The following is a 15,000-nucleotide window of genomic DNA, read 5'->3' as shown; positions in this document are numbered from 1 at the left end:
TTTACATGCTGAGTAGTTTCTCTGCACTAAGATCATGTAATTAATTCTGGGTTTACTGGTATTTGCTGCAGAATGCTGAGCCTGTATGTCAAGATCAAAGTTGGCCTATACAGGAACAAATACAGTTCAATCACAACAGAGAATATGCCTCATTGTGTGAATAGAGGTGAATACATATATTAGTCTGTGTTGCAGCGAAGTGTCTGTTTCATGGGGGGGGGCTGCTAAAAAAATCCTAAAGGATGAAACAGACCTGACTCTTCGCTGCAACCCAAACTAATCTATGTATTCACCTCTATTCACACACAATGAGGCATATTGTTGTTGTGATTGAACTGTATTTTTTGAGTTACTATATAGGCCAACTTTGATTGGCGGCCCCCCCCCCCCACGGTCAAATCAACAGAGGAAACACTGGTTTTGAATCTCACTAAAGCGTGTTATATTTCCACTAACTAACCTTTAGTTTCTGATCTAGCGTCAGTGGAGCCTTCAGTCCTAAAGGAGAGAGGTGATGTGAGGTTGCTCTGGCCTTTGGGGTGAAACGGTCACATTGTTTACCTACGCTATCTGTATCTCTACCAACCCCTAGGAGACGGAGTCTGCTCTAACGGACACGTTAGCAACTCGGACGCCGGGCCTCTGGGATCGAACCGTAACCGTGGGAACGGGCCAGAGGAACACGGTATCCACGGGATGCCGGAGATCGTCTCGGACGTTCCCCACGATGTTGACCTCTGCCTGGTGTCGCCGTGCGAGTTCCAGCACCCCAGGACGCCAGAGAGCCGCCAGCAGCCCGCTAGCAACGCTACCAACGTTAGCAATGTTAGCAACGTTAGCCCCGCCCCAGACGCCTCCAACAACAACAACAACAACAACAACAGTCACTCACAGGTAGCCTCAAACAATAACAACAACAACAACAGTCACTCACAGGTAGCCTCAAACAACAACAGTCCCAGGATTAGAGCCCGCCTCTCCAGTTAAACGGGCCAATCAGGTCGTTACTCGGCCAGTACTCAGGTGTTTTACATCCTCCAGTAATTAAGGCGAGACACACATAGACACACATACGTTGATGTTTAAACTGTCGTTCAGAAAACAGGAGTGTTCAGACAGCGGAGTCTCTCTCTCTCTCTCTCTCTCTGTCTATCTCTCTCTCTCTCTCTCTCTCTCTCTCTCTGTCTCTCTCTCTCTCTCTGTCTATCTCTCTCTCTCTCTCTCTCTCTCTCTCTCTCTCTCTCTCTCTCTCTGTCTATCTCTCTCTCTCTCTCTCTCTCTCTCTCTCTCTATCTCTCTCTCTCAGCAGTTTACAGAAAGTCATAGCCTACATGTCATATATTAAATATTTGTCACATATGTACCACACTGTACTGATCGCGATACAACACACTATATTACAAAACAATTACATTACACAACAGTTACAGTTTTGTATAATATAATTACTATATAATAGGCTACTAAACAAATCTGTAATGTTGGGATCCTAAGTGGTGTGAGTCCCTCAGGCTGTAGCAGGCAGATCCATATGTAGCTGTCAGTGGAGCTGCTGTCACCTCTCCTAGGAGAACTACCAGCTTCTCTTCTGGTCTTAACTTTTTTTGGCTATTTTTCCAAGGTGTAAATCTCTTAGTGAAGATAGTTTTTCCCAGTGGAGGAGGAAGTGTATCTCTGTCTGACCCAGCTGGTGGTCACTGAGCCTGTATTTAGTCAGGATCCGTCTCTTCTTTGTATCTCTGACAGTGTGAAGATAATCTGTCAAATAATAATTTAGTCTACTTTGTTTGCTTTCTCCAATGTTCTAAATATTGGTCTTTTGAATGATTCATAATTAGTTTTGTTCTGTTGTGTTATGAACCAGTGCTGAATGGAGCCTGGTTAGTTATCTTCACCATCAGCTGACTGAGAGGACTGGTTCTGGTTAGTTATCTTCACCATCAGCTGACTGAGAGGACTGGTTCTGGTTAGTTATCTTCACCATCAGCTGACTGAGAGGACTGGTTCTGGTTAGTTATCTTCACTATCAGCTGACTGAGGGGACTGTTTTGTGGGAAAAGTAAGCTGGAGCAGCAGCAGTATGGCCATCTCCACCTTGATGAAGGAGCCTCTGATGCTTTCTGTTATGGAGAAGTTGTGGCTTCAGAGCTCAGTTGTGACGGTCAATTCAATGAGAGAAACTGATATGCTCAGGACCTCAAAAGCTGAGGCCATCACAGCTGCCAGTGTAAAACATAGTCTAGAGTCTAAGCACAGCTAAAATACATATGGTGCTGGAATGGACAGTTGGACTTTAAAAAGCTGTGACATCTACTGTTGGTCTTGTTCTGTGTCCATACACCTGTCCAGCGTGGGTTTTGTCTGCAACTTTGTGCATGATACGCCAATGTTAATTCATTGAGTTACTGCAGTTGTAGGCCTTGTATGCCTGCCATTTTATTAAATAATCAATTTTCATGAGCTTGAAATATTCTATGTTATTATCACTAAGGGCCTGAGCATTTATTCTGTTTTTGAGCAATTTTTCCAATAGAAATGTATTAAATTCCACTATTTAAATCTTTAAATGCGGTTTTCTCAAAATGAGTTTTTTGTCATTCTCCAGTATAAACATCTCAGCCTATGTAGCACCAATGTACACCAAACTTTCCAGTTATACACTTAGTAGTATTCTGAAGATATTTACAGAGGGATTTGTTAATAAATCATTCCTGCCCTGATTTATGTGAAATTTTAAGCTAAAAAACATGGCGAAAATCGATTTTTTTAGGGCTATGGACAGTATATTTTGATTTCCTAGGTAATGAAAGCAGATATCCTGAAATTCCTCTGTAATTTTGTTTTCATCTTGTGTGTAAACAAAATGAAAAAAGAATTTTGCACCTGGCTTTATCATATGTTCAGATCTATCTACCAAAAATATATGCAAAATCGCGCATATTTAATGAGAAAATGCCTAATTTGCATAATTAAACATAAACATTTCAAAAACTTGTAATAGATTTTTTTATATACTTGTGTAAGTAATCAACTGAGGAAGTTTCATGGAGATATCTATTATTTAAAAATTTTAGCCTATTCACCTGTAGTGTCTCGCCTTAACATTCATCCAAACAATCAATCCCTCGTCTTTGTTAACTGATGTTGGAACTTAAATATATAACTAAACAGAGAGGGAACTAAATAGTTAGTGAGGGAACTAAATAGTTAGTGAGGGAACTAAATAGTGAGGGAACTAAATAGTGAGGGAACTAATTAGTGAGGAAACTAAATAGTGAGGGAACTAAATAGTTAGTGAGGGAACTAAATAGAGAGGGAACTAGTTAGCGAGGGAACTAAATAGTTAGCGAGGGAACTAAATAGTTAGTGAGGGAACTAAATAGTTAGAGAGGGAACTAAATAGTTAGAGAGGGAACTAAATAATGAGGGAACTAAATAGTTAGAGAGGGAACTAAATAGTTAGAGAGGGAACTAAATAATGAGGGAACTAAATAGTTAGAGAGGGAACTAAATAGTGAGGGAACTAAATAGAGAGGGAACTAGTTAGTGAGGGAACTAGTTAGTGAGGGAACTAAATAGTTAGTGAGGGAACTAAATAGTTAGAGAGGGAACTAAATAGTTAGAGAGGGAACTAAATAGTGAGGGAACTAAATAGAGAGGGAACTAGTTAGTGAGGGAACTAAATAGAGAGGGAACTAGTTAGTGAGGGAACTAAATAGTGAGGGAACTAAATAGTTAGTGAGGGAACTAAATAGTTAGAGAGGGAACTAAATAATGAGGGAACTAAATAGTTAGAGAGGGAACTAAATAGAGAGGGAACTAGTTAGTGAGGAAACTAAATAGTTAGATAGGGAACTAAATAGTGAGGGAACTAAATAGAGAGGGAACTAGTTAGTGAGGAAACTAAATAGAGAGGGAACTAGTTAGTGAGGGAACTAAATAGTTAGTGAGGGAACTAAATAGTTAGAGAGGGAACTAAATAATGAGGGAACTAAATAGTTAGAGAGGGAACTAAATAGAGAGGGAACTAGTTAGTGAGGAAACTAAATAGTTAGATAGGGAACTAAATAGTGAGGGAACTAAATAGAGAGGGAACTAGTTAGTGAGGAAACTAAATAGTTAGAGAGGGAACTAAATAGTTAGTGAGGGAACTAAATAGTTAGAGAGGGAACTAAATAGTGAGGGAACTAAATAGTTAGCGAGGGAACTAAATAGTTAGAGAGGGAACTAAATAGTGAGGGAACTAAATAGAGAGGGAACTAGTTAGTGAGGGAACTAAATAGTTAGAGAGGGAACTAAATAATGAGGGAACTAAATAGTTAGAGAGGGAACTAAATAGAGAGGGAACTAGTTAGAGAGGGAACTAGTTAGTGAGGGAACTAAATAGTTAGTGAGGGAACTAAATAGTTAGAGAGGGAACTAAATAGTTAGAGAGGGAACTAGTTAGTGAGGAAACTAAATAGTTAGGGAACTAAATAGTGAGGGAACTAAATAGAGAGGGAACTAGTTAGTGAGGAAACTAAATAGTTAGAGAGGGAACTAAATAGTTAGTGAGGGAACTAAATAGTGAGGGAACTAAATAGAGAGGGAACTAGTTAGTGAGGAAACTAAATAGTTAGAGAGGGAACTAAATAGTTAGTGAGGGAACTAAATAGTTAGAGAGGGAACTAAATAGTTAGTGAGGGAACTAAATAGTTAGAGAGGGAACTAAATAGTGAGGGAACTAAATAGTTAGTGAGGGAACTAAATAGTTAGTGAGGGAACTAAATAGTTAGCGAGGGAACTAAATAGTTAGAGAGGGAACTAAATAGTGAGGGAACTAAATAGTTAGTGAGGGAACTAAATAGGTAGTGAGGGAACTAAATAGTTAGCGAGGGAACTAAATAGTGAGGGAACTAAATAGTTAGAGAGGGAACTAAATAGTGAGGGAACTAAATAGAGAGGGAACTAGTTAGTGAGGGAACTAAATAGTGAGGGAACTAAATAGTTAGAGAGGGAACTAAATAATGAGGGAACTAAATAGTTAGAGAGGGAACTAAATAGTGAGGGAACTAAATAGAGAGGGAACTAGTTAGTGAGGAAACTAAATAGTTAGAGAGGGAACTAAATAGTTAGTGAGGGAACTAAATAGTTAGTGGGGGAGCTAAATTGTTAGAGAGGGCACTAAATAGTTAATGAGGGAACTAAATAGTTAGAGAGGGAACTAAATAGTTAGAGAGGGAACTAAATAGTTAGAGAGGGAACTAGTTAGTGAGGGAACTAAATAGTTAGAGAGGGAACTAAATAGTTAGAGAGGGAACTAGTTAGTGAGGGAACTAAATAGTTAGAGAGGGAACTAAATAGTTAGAGAGGGAACCAAATAGTTAGAGAGGGAACTAAATAGTTAGAGAGGGAACCAAATAGTTAGAGAGGGAACTAAATAGTTAGAGAGGGAACTAAATAGTTAGAGAGGGAACTAAATAGTTCCTGTTGAGGATCTCTGCTCTAACGAAACCCTCTCTCCTCACAGGATCAGAGCAGCAGCGACTTCCCTTCGGCCTTCAGCCAGGAGACTCCTCCCACATCGCTCAGCGAGACTCCGCCTACATCGCTCAGCGAGACTCCGCCCCCATCGCTCAGCGAGTCCCTCCCGACAGCGTCGGACTCGGCTGTCCCGCCCTGCAGCGAGGACTGTCCGTCCATCACGGCAGATCTGGACTCTGACGATGATTCCTGTCGGCTTTATGGTCACGTTTCTCTGCACGACCCGCCTCCGGCGCCCGTCAAGGACCTGCCGCCGCTCCCGCCGCAGCCTGGCGCCTGCATGGCCGACACCGAGGCCGGCCGGAACCTGAAGAGTTCAGCCGCCAAGACCAAGAAACCGGCAGGTAGGACTCAAGGTCGTCACACATCGGGGACGGCTTTCATCCACGCCTCAACATGTTGTTTTTGTGATGAGTTAGCAGATATGAAGTAGCTCCCCCAGCAGAGTCCTTTACAGCGGCACGGGTTAGAATCCGACCTGCGGCCCTTTGCTGCATGTCATCCTCTCTTTCTCTCTCTCCCTCTCTCTCTCTCTCCCCCTTAATTATCTTTTAAAAAAAAATATATATATATATATATATTTTTTTTTGTGTATATATATATATATATATGTATATGTGTGTGTATATGTATGTGTATATATATATATATATATATATATATGTATATGTATGTATATATACATATATATGTATATGTATGTATATATACATATACATATGTAGGATGAGAGTGTGAGAAGAGGATGATGAGAGGAGGGTGAGAGGAGGATGAGAGGAGGGTGAGAGGAGGATGAGAGGGTGAGAGGATGAGAGGAGGGTGAGAGGAGGATGAGAGGGTGAGAGGAGGATGAGAGGGTGAGAGGGTGAGAGGAGGATGATGAGAGGGTGAGAGGAGGATGAGAGGAGGATGAGAGGAGGATGATGAGAGGGTGAGAGGAGGATGATGAGAGGATGATGAGGAGGGTGAGAGGAGAGGAGGATGAGAGGGTGAGAGGAGGATGAGAGGATGAGAGTGTGAGAAGAGGATGATGAGAGGAGGGTGAGAGGAGGATGAGAGGAGGATGAGAGGGTGAGAGGATGAGAGGAGGGTGAGAGGGTGAGAGGAGGATGATGAGAGGAGGGTGAGAGGAGGATGAGAGGAGGGTGAGAGGAGGATGAGAGGGTGAGAGGAGGATGAGAGGGTGAGAGGAGGATGATGAGAGGATGAGAGGAGGGTGAGAGGAGGGTGAGAGGAGGGTGAGAGGATGAGAGGAGGATGAGAGGGTGAGAGGAGGATGAGAGGGTGAGAGGAGGATGATGAGAGGATGAGAGGCGGGTGAGAGGAGGGTGAGAGGAGGATGAGAGGATGAGAGGAGGGTGAGAGGAGGATGAGAGGAGGGTGAGAGGATGAGAGGAGGGTGAGAGGAGGATGAGCGGGTGAGAGGAGGATGAGAGGGTGAGAGGAGGATGAGAGGCGGGTGAGAGGAGGGTGAGAGGAGGATGAGAGGAGGGTGAGAGGGTGAGAGGGGATGAGAGGGTGAGAGGATGAGAGGAGGGTGAGAGGAGGGTGAGAGGAGGGTGAGAGGGTGAGAGGAGGATGAGAGGGTGAGAGGGTGAGAGGAGGATGAGAGGGTGAGAGGAGGATGAGAGGAGGGTGAGAGGAGGATGAGAGGAGGATGAGAGGGTGAGAGGAGGATGAGAGGAGGATGAGAGGAGGGTGAGAGGAGGATGAGAGGAGGATGAGAGGAGGGTGAGAGGAGGGTGAGAGGAGGGTGAGAGGATCATGAGAGGAGGATGAGAGGAGGATGAGAGGAGGATGAGGAGGATGAGAGGAGGGTGAGAGGAGGATGAGAGGAGGGTGAGAGGAGGATGAGAGGAGGGTGAGAGGAGGATGAGAGGGTGAGAGGAGGATGAGAGGATGAGAGGAGGATGAGAGGGTGAGAGGAGGATGAGAGGAGGATGAGAGGGTGAGAGGAGGATGAGAGGAGGATGAGAGGGTGAGAGGAGGATGAGAGGCGGATGAGAGGGTGAGAGGAGGATGAGAGGGTGAGAGGAGGATGAGAGGAGGATGAGAGGAGGATGAGAGGGTGAGAGGAGGATGAGAGGGTGAGAGGAGGATGAGAGGAGGATGAGAGGAGGATGAGAGGAGGATGAGGAGGATGAGAGGGTGAGAGGAGGGTGAGAGGAGGGTGAGAGGAGGATGAGAGGAGGATGAGGAGGATGAGAGGGTGAGAGGAGGATGAGAGGAGGGTGAGAGGAGGATGAGAGGAGGGTGAGAGGAGGATGAGAGGGTGAGAGGAGGATGAGAGGAGGATGAGAGGAGGATGAGAGGGTGAGAGGAGGATGAGAGGAGGATGAGAGGGTGAGAGGAGGATGAGAGGAGGATGAGAGGGTGAGAGGAGGATGAGAGGCGGATGAGAGGGTGAGAGGAGGATGAGAGGGTGAGAGGAGGGTGAGAGGAGGGTGAGAGGAGGATGAGAGGGTGAGAGGAGGATGAGAGGAGGGTGAGAGGAGGGTGAGAGGAGGATGAGAGGAGGGTGAGAGGAGGATGAGAGGGTGAGAGGAGGATGAGAGGATGAGAGGAGGGTGAGAGGAGGATGAGAGGAGGAGGAGAGGGTGAGAGGAGGATGAGAGGGTGAGAGGAGGGTGAGAGGAGGGTGAGAGGAGGATGAGAGGGTGAGAGGAGGATGAGAGGGTGAGAAGAGGATGAGAGGAGGGTGAGAGGAGGATGAGAGGGTGAGAGGAGGATGAGAGGAGGGTGAGAGGAGGGTGAGAGGAGGGTGAGAGGAGGGTGAGAGGAGGATGAGAGGAGGGTGAGAGGAGGATGAGAGGGTGAGAGGAGGATGAGAGGATGAGAGGAGGGTGAGAGGAGGATGAGAGGATGAGAGGAGGATGAGAGGGTGAGAGGAGGATGAGAGGGTGAGAGGAGGGTGAGAGGAGGGTGAGAGGAGGATGAGAGGGTGAGAGGAGGATGAGAGGATGAGAGGCGGGTGAGAGGGTGAGAAGAGGATGAGAGGAGGATGAGAGGGTGAGAGGATGAGAGGAGGGTGAGAGGAGGGTGAGAGGGTGAGAGGAGGATGAGAGGCGGATGAGAGGAGGGTGAGAGGAGGATGAGAGGGTGAGAGGAGGGTGAGAGGAGGATGAGAGGAGGGTGAGAGGAGGATGAGAGGGTGAGAGGAGGATGAGAGGATGAGAGGAGGGTGAGAGGAGGATGAGAGGATGAGAGGAGGATGAGAGGGTGAGAGGAGGGTGAGAGGAGGGTGAGAGGAGGGTGAGAGGAGGATGAGAGGGTGAGAGGAGGATGAGAGGATGAGAGGCGGGTGAGAGGGTGAGAAGAGGATGAGAGGAGGGTGAGAGGAGGATGAGAGGGTGAGAGGAGGATGAGAGGAGGGTGAGAGGAGGATGAGAGGAGGGTGAGAGGAGGATGAGAGGGTGAGAGGAGGATGAGAGGATGAGAGGAGGGTGAGAGGAGGATGAGAGGAGGATGAGAGGGTGAGAGGAGGATGAGAGGGTGAGAGGAGGGTGAGAGGAGGGTGAGAGGAGGATGAGAGGGTGAGAGGAGGATGAGAGGATGAGAGGCGGGTGAGAGGGTGAGAAGAGGATGAGAGGAGGATGAGAGGGTGAGAGGGTGAGAGGAGGATGAGAGGAGGGTGAGAGGAGGATGAGAGGGTGAGAGGAGGGTGAGAGGGTGAGAGGAGGATGAGAGGAGGGTGAGAGGAGGATGAGAGGATGAGAGGAGGATGAGAGGGTGAGAGGAGGGTGAGAGGAGGATGAGAGGGTGAGAGGAGGGTGAGAGGAGGATGAGAGGGTGAGAGGAGGATGAGAGGATGAGAGGAGGGTGAGAGGAGGATGAGAGGATGAGAGGAGGGTGAGAGGGTGAGAGGAGGGTGAGAGGAGGATGAGAGGGTGAGAGGAGGATGAGAGGAGGATGAGAGGATGAGAGGAGGGTGAGAGGGTGAGAGGAGGGTGAGAGGAGGATGAGAGGGTGAGAGGAGGGTGAGAGGAGGGTGAGAGGAGGATGAGAGGAGGATGAGAGGGTGAGAGGAGGATGAGAGGAGGATGAGAGGAGGGTGAGAGGAGGGTGAGAGGAGGGTGAGAGGAGGATGAGAGGATGAGAGGAGGGTGAGAGGAGGATGAGAGGAGGGTGAGAGGAGGATGAGAGGAGGGTGAGAGGAGGGTGAGAGGAGGATGAGAGGAGGATGAGAGGGTGAGGATGTTCTAAAACCATTTAAGACTTTTGTTAAATTATATAAAATTGAGTGAAATCAGTGAAAGAGAGTCTTCATCCCTGTGAAGAATGCTGCATGGGGCCCATGTAACGTGCACCAAGTTATTTTGGGTAATTTGGTTGAGAGAAACATATTTCTGATATAATTTTTATTTTAAACGGTTCTAATTTGACCCAAAGACAACCCGAGGGTTGAAACCAATAGTTTCTGTTGGGCTGCAGATATCCATTCTTTCAGTAATCCAGTATTCTACCGATTATTCCATCGATTCATCACATAAGAAATACTTTTGTTTAATTGAAGAGCAATAATAAACAATAATTTGGTTTAATTTTCGGAGAAAGCTACATTTTTATTGCCTACATTGCTTAAAATATCATCTCTCAAAAAACTAAACATATGAAGTGCATTTAAGTGCCATATTTCATCGTTGGCACACATTAAACATACGTAAACATGACCTGAGGCTGATCTGTATATGGGCCTGTATGTAAATATTAGTTATTCTCAACCTATTTCCATTCATATATGTGATTACAATGCTACACAGCTCAGTTACTCTTATGCTAGTAGATCACTGATCAGCTGTTAGCGTGAAGACAGAGTCAACAATCAGCTGTTGAGATCAGACTGGTCACCACTACGTATCGTCTCGTCTCTGGTTTTGGTAGCTGGTGTGTTTGGTGTAGTTCCATCGTCCATACCACTCTGTGATTGACTTTATTTGGGTCATCTTGGTGGAACGGATGATTAAGTTAGACTCCATGTTTTGTGTTGAGATGCTGAAGCGTTGACGTCGTGCTATTATTGTGCTAAGCTAGTTCCATTTAGCAGTAGACACACTGTCCACAGTTTTAGCTTTAACTACGTTTGATCTGATTCCAAACTTTGGACACTTCCTGTGGTTTTCCCCAGCCTGTCCCTTCTCTTAGCCCCTCACTATTTACGCTGCCGTTAGTCTTCATGGCCTGTGTGGCCAGCAGCGTCAGCCCGGTGTGCGACAGTAATAATCCTCCCTGCAGAAACACCGTGAGCGGTACCACGTTGGTGACATTGATTTAACGAAGCTTCGAGGCATCATTTTGCGTTGAGGATTTTTTGTAATGGAATTATTCGAGTTACTGGAGGAATCGGTTCAGCCCTAGTTGTCTGTTTGAATGTGTGAGTAACAGAGTGATTGATTAATCTCCCAGCAGGGACGCTGCCCAAGGCCTCGGGGGGGGTTCCCGCCGCCCTGAACGGGAAGTCTGGGAAGGCCGGCAGCTCGGTGGGCTCTCTGAAGACGCCGTCCGGCCTCGACCCCAAACCATCGTCCAGGAACTCCCTCGGAGGCTCGCGGCTCGGAGCGGCTAGACCTTCCTCCTCCGGTAGGAAACACAAAGATCTGAACCAACAAACTCAGACACATGATAACTTACAAAAGACCCAGGTCACATGCTAGGTAACATAGCCAGTCCCTCCAGAAAAACCTGATTATGCCATCCCAAAACTCAACGCATAATCAGCCAAAGTCTGCATATTTATTTCGGGGGGCCGCATTTTTTCAAACACGGCACACTTTCGCCGCATAAATTGCCGATTTCAGCGCAAAATATGCGGGGCTTGCATGATTTCATAATCCCCGCATTTTCATTGCAAAACAGTCCCATATATCTTAGCAGAAAGATGAAAAATGTTGCGTTTACTTCACACAAGAGCAGCCGTTTCCCCCTGTTGCCATGGGAACGTTATGAAGTGACGTAATTACGCGACGTGAACATCATGAAAAAGCTGCAAACCCCGCAATGAAGCCACAATGGAACCGCAGTTTTAAAAAGTTCCCACAATTTCATCGCATAAAATTGCATCAATATCCCGCATATTCCATCACATTTTTTAAGAAAACGTGCCGCATAATCAAGGATTTTAGCCCAAAACTATCACAAAAAAACTCAAACTCAAAACACATTTTTCTGGAAGGACTGGGAAACACAAGAACAAAGATCTGAACCAACAAACTCAGACACAAGAACCCTTTTCAATATTTGGGGTAAATGTCTCGGCCGTCTCTCTTTTGCCGCTCTGTAACTTCTTGTGACAGTTCTTGTTCGGCTGGGCGTTGACTGTACGTCTCTGGTGAACTTACTGGGTTAAGATAAGAATCTTTATTGTTACTGCACATCAGGTATACAATGAAATCACAGTGCTTCTTCTGCCAGGGTATAATAAATATAACAGTAACACCAATAAAAGGAGGAATATATATATATATATACAACATTTACACATCATAGCGCACACACATTTTATAAATTCAGGGACCTGATGGCCCAGTTGTTGAGTCCATTAGTCCTGCTGTTGAGGCAGCTGTACGTGCTGCCAGAGGGCAGGAGGAGCAGCTGCTGTCCTGGGTGTGAGAGGTCGGCGGTGACGGTCCTAGCTCTCCGGAGACGCAGCGTGCTGGCGAGGGTAGGGGGCTGTCTTTATGACCCTCTGCAGGTTCTTTCTGTCTGCTGTTAGAAGAAGTGTGACCGTTGACTTGGGTTGGGCATCGCTTGGATTTTAACAATTCTTGATTCTGATTCCGGTTCTTATCGATTCTTGATTCTGAGTCTTTGAGGGAGGAGTTGAAACGGGTCTCGTGCTTATTTTCACAAATAAGAGGAACGTTTTATTTTGAGTCAGTGGTGGTTTGCAGTTTTACAGCTTTTTCAACGTAAAATAAAGCCGGACTAGAGCGCTGCTTACTGAGCTCTAAGGCTGCATCACAACAAGAGCCTGGTCGCTACGGAAACAAAAACTTGCGCATGTTAAATTGCGAAGCGATGATCAGATTTGAAACCAAATCCTCTAAACGATTCCAATAAAGATGCCCAACCCTACCGCTGATACTATCCGACTAGAGCTGGGCAATATTTCAATATTATATCGACATATCGTGATATATATCGGTATATGTCTTAGATTTTGAAGAATTGTAATATCGTTACATGGTACGTTTAGTCTTCTCCTGGTTTTAAAGGCTGCATTACAGTAGAGTGATGTCATTACAGTAGAGTGATGTCATTACAGTAGAGTGATGTCATTACAGTAGAGTGATGTCATTACAGTAAAGTGATGTCATTACAGTAGAGTGATGTCATTACAGTAGAGTGATGTCATTACAGTAGAGTGATGTCATGTTCTGATCTTACCAGACTGTAACTGTTCTATGATTTCCCTTTAACCACTTAGTCATTATATCCACATTATGATGGTTATTTATCTAAAATCTAAATGTGGAAGATATTTTGTGAAAGCACCAATTGTCAACCGTACAATATCGTTGCCATATTGACATCGAGGAGTTTGGTCAGAAATCTGGTGATGTTAGATTTGCTCCATACGGCCCAGCTCTATATCCGACTCCAGTTTGTGGTCACTGCAGCATGTAAGTGTTAGTTAAAATGGTAGACCAGAATCAAATCAAGACACAGGATTCACTTTAGATAAGTTATAGCAAAGCTTTAGGGAATGATATTGCAGAATACAAACTTGTGCACAAGGATCAAATACCTTCAAGACAAAAGTCTAATCTCTCTCCCTCGCAAAACAGACAAAGTCCCGGCCAGCATCTGATGATCGAGCTCACTAAAACCTAAAAAAGAGGAGGTCTTTCTCAGTCCAATCATTTCCCCGGGTAGTGCCAGTATCCCGTACTCCCTTTATAATCTCGTATCACTTTAAAGACCAGATCTCATAACCCAGAGCAGCAGAGACGACAAGGTCAGCTCATGAACTCCGAAGCCCCTCACCTTATTCTCGCTCTATATCCTACACCGCCATATTACAGTTGGCGTACCGAGCCGCGATGCAGGACGCTCTCGATGGTGCTGCGGTAAAAGGCCACTAGCAGTTTCTCCTCCAGATGGTTCCTTCTAAGTATCCCTAGGAAGTGGAGTCCTTACTGGGTTAAGATGAGCTCCTTTATGGTGAATGAAAGCAGCTCATCCAGTCACTGTGCAGACATTCTGAAGTATCCAGAGTGCCAGTTCTGCCGTTGTTTACCTTTTTTCTCCTTCTTCTAGTCCGTAGAAAGAGCAGAGTCGGTAGCCGTTGTCACTGCCCGATGGGAGTCGAGCATGCTCAGATTTAAACGGTTTACGGCATAACGTGTCATACTGAAATTTGTGAAATCCATAAAATAACAAACTTTTCTCTTTACAAACACTAACAGAAGATGGAAATGATTTCAGAACCGTTGTAGCTATCTCTGATGGTTAGACTGCTAACGTTAGCTCCAGTGTAGGGTCGGCCATCGAGAACCGACTCCTGCTTGGAATCATTGGAGGATTTGGTTTCAAATCTGATCATGGGTTCCAAATTCAAAATGCACAAGTTTGAGTTTCCGTAGCAACCAGAATCTTGTTGTGATGCAGCCTTAGAGCTCAGTAAGCAGCGCTCTAGTCCGGCTTTATTTTACGTTGAAAAAGCTGTAAAACTGCAAACCACCAATGACTCAAAATAAAATGTCCTTATTTGTGAAATAATGTGACTCGTTTCAACTCCTCCCTCAAAGAATCAGAATCGTTACAATCCAAACGATGGCCAACCAGTCCAGTGACAGCCTTTGTTGTGTTTGATTGCTAACTTGTAGCCAGCAGTCATTTCAAAAACGTTTTAGCTATTTATGATTGTTTGAGTGCTAAACACCGTTAGCATCTTGGAGGCTACTTGTCACAAAGTGATGCATGCACGACTCCCATCTGCCCTGACTCCCATCTGCCCTGACTCCCATCTGCCCTGACTCCCATCTGCCCTGACTCCCATCTGCCCTGACTCCCATCTGCCCTGACTCCCATCTGCCCTGACTCCCATCTGCCCTGACTCCCATCTGCCCTGACTCCCATCTGCCCTGACTCCCATCTGCCCTGACTCCCATCTGAGTATACAGCTGTTATACATCATATCATCTATACAGAGATAGTATTATACAGCTGTTATACATCATATCATCATACAGAGATAGTAGTATACAGCTGTTATACATCATATCATCTATACAGAGATAGTATTATACAGCTGTTATACATCATATCATCTATACAGAGATAGTAGTATACAGCTGTTATACATCATATCATCTATACAGAGATAGTATTATACAGCTGTTATACATCATATCATCATACAGAGATAGTAGTATACAGCTGTTATACATCATATCATCTATACAGAGATAGTATTATACAGCTGTTATACATCATATCATCATACAGAGATAGTAGTATACAGCTGTTATACATCAT

At 45.3% G+C, this 15,000-nt stretch overlaps 1 protein-coding gene across 1 annotated transcript in view; it reads left to right on the top strand.

The window, feature by feature from the left end:
• Positions 1-15,000, top strand: part of map1sa (microtubule-associated protein 1Sa) — a 46,670-nt gene that overhangs the window by 28,167 nt on the left and 3,503 nt on the right. Inside the window, exons 10-12 of the mRNA XM_036007452.1 lie at positions 593-894; positions 5,510-5,867; positions 10,927-11,100. Of these exons, the coding sequence (XP_035863345.1) occupies positions 593-894; positions 5,510-5,867; positions 10,927-11,100 (834 nt within the window). The remainder of the gene's footprint in view (positions 1-592; positions 895-5,509; positions 5,868-10,926; positions 11,101-15,000) is intronic.

Source organism: Sander lucioperca, chromosome 11 (genome assembly GCF_008315115.2).
Source record: "Sander lucioperca isolate FBNREF2018 chromosome 11, SLUC_FBN_1.2, whole genome shotgun sequence".
NCBI lineage: Eukaryota > Metazoa > Chordata > Actinopteri > Perciformes > Percidae > Sander > Sander lucioperca.
This window is presented reverse-complemented; position numbering and strand designations above follow the sequence as displayed.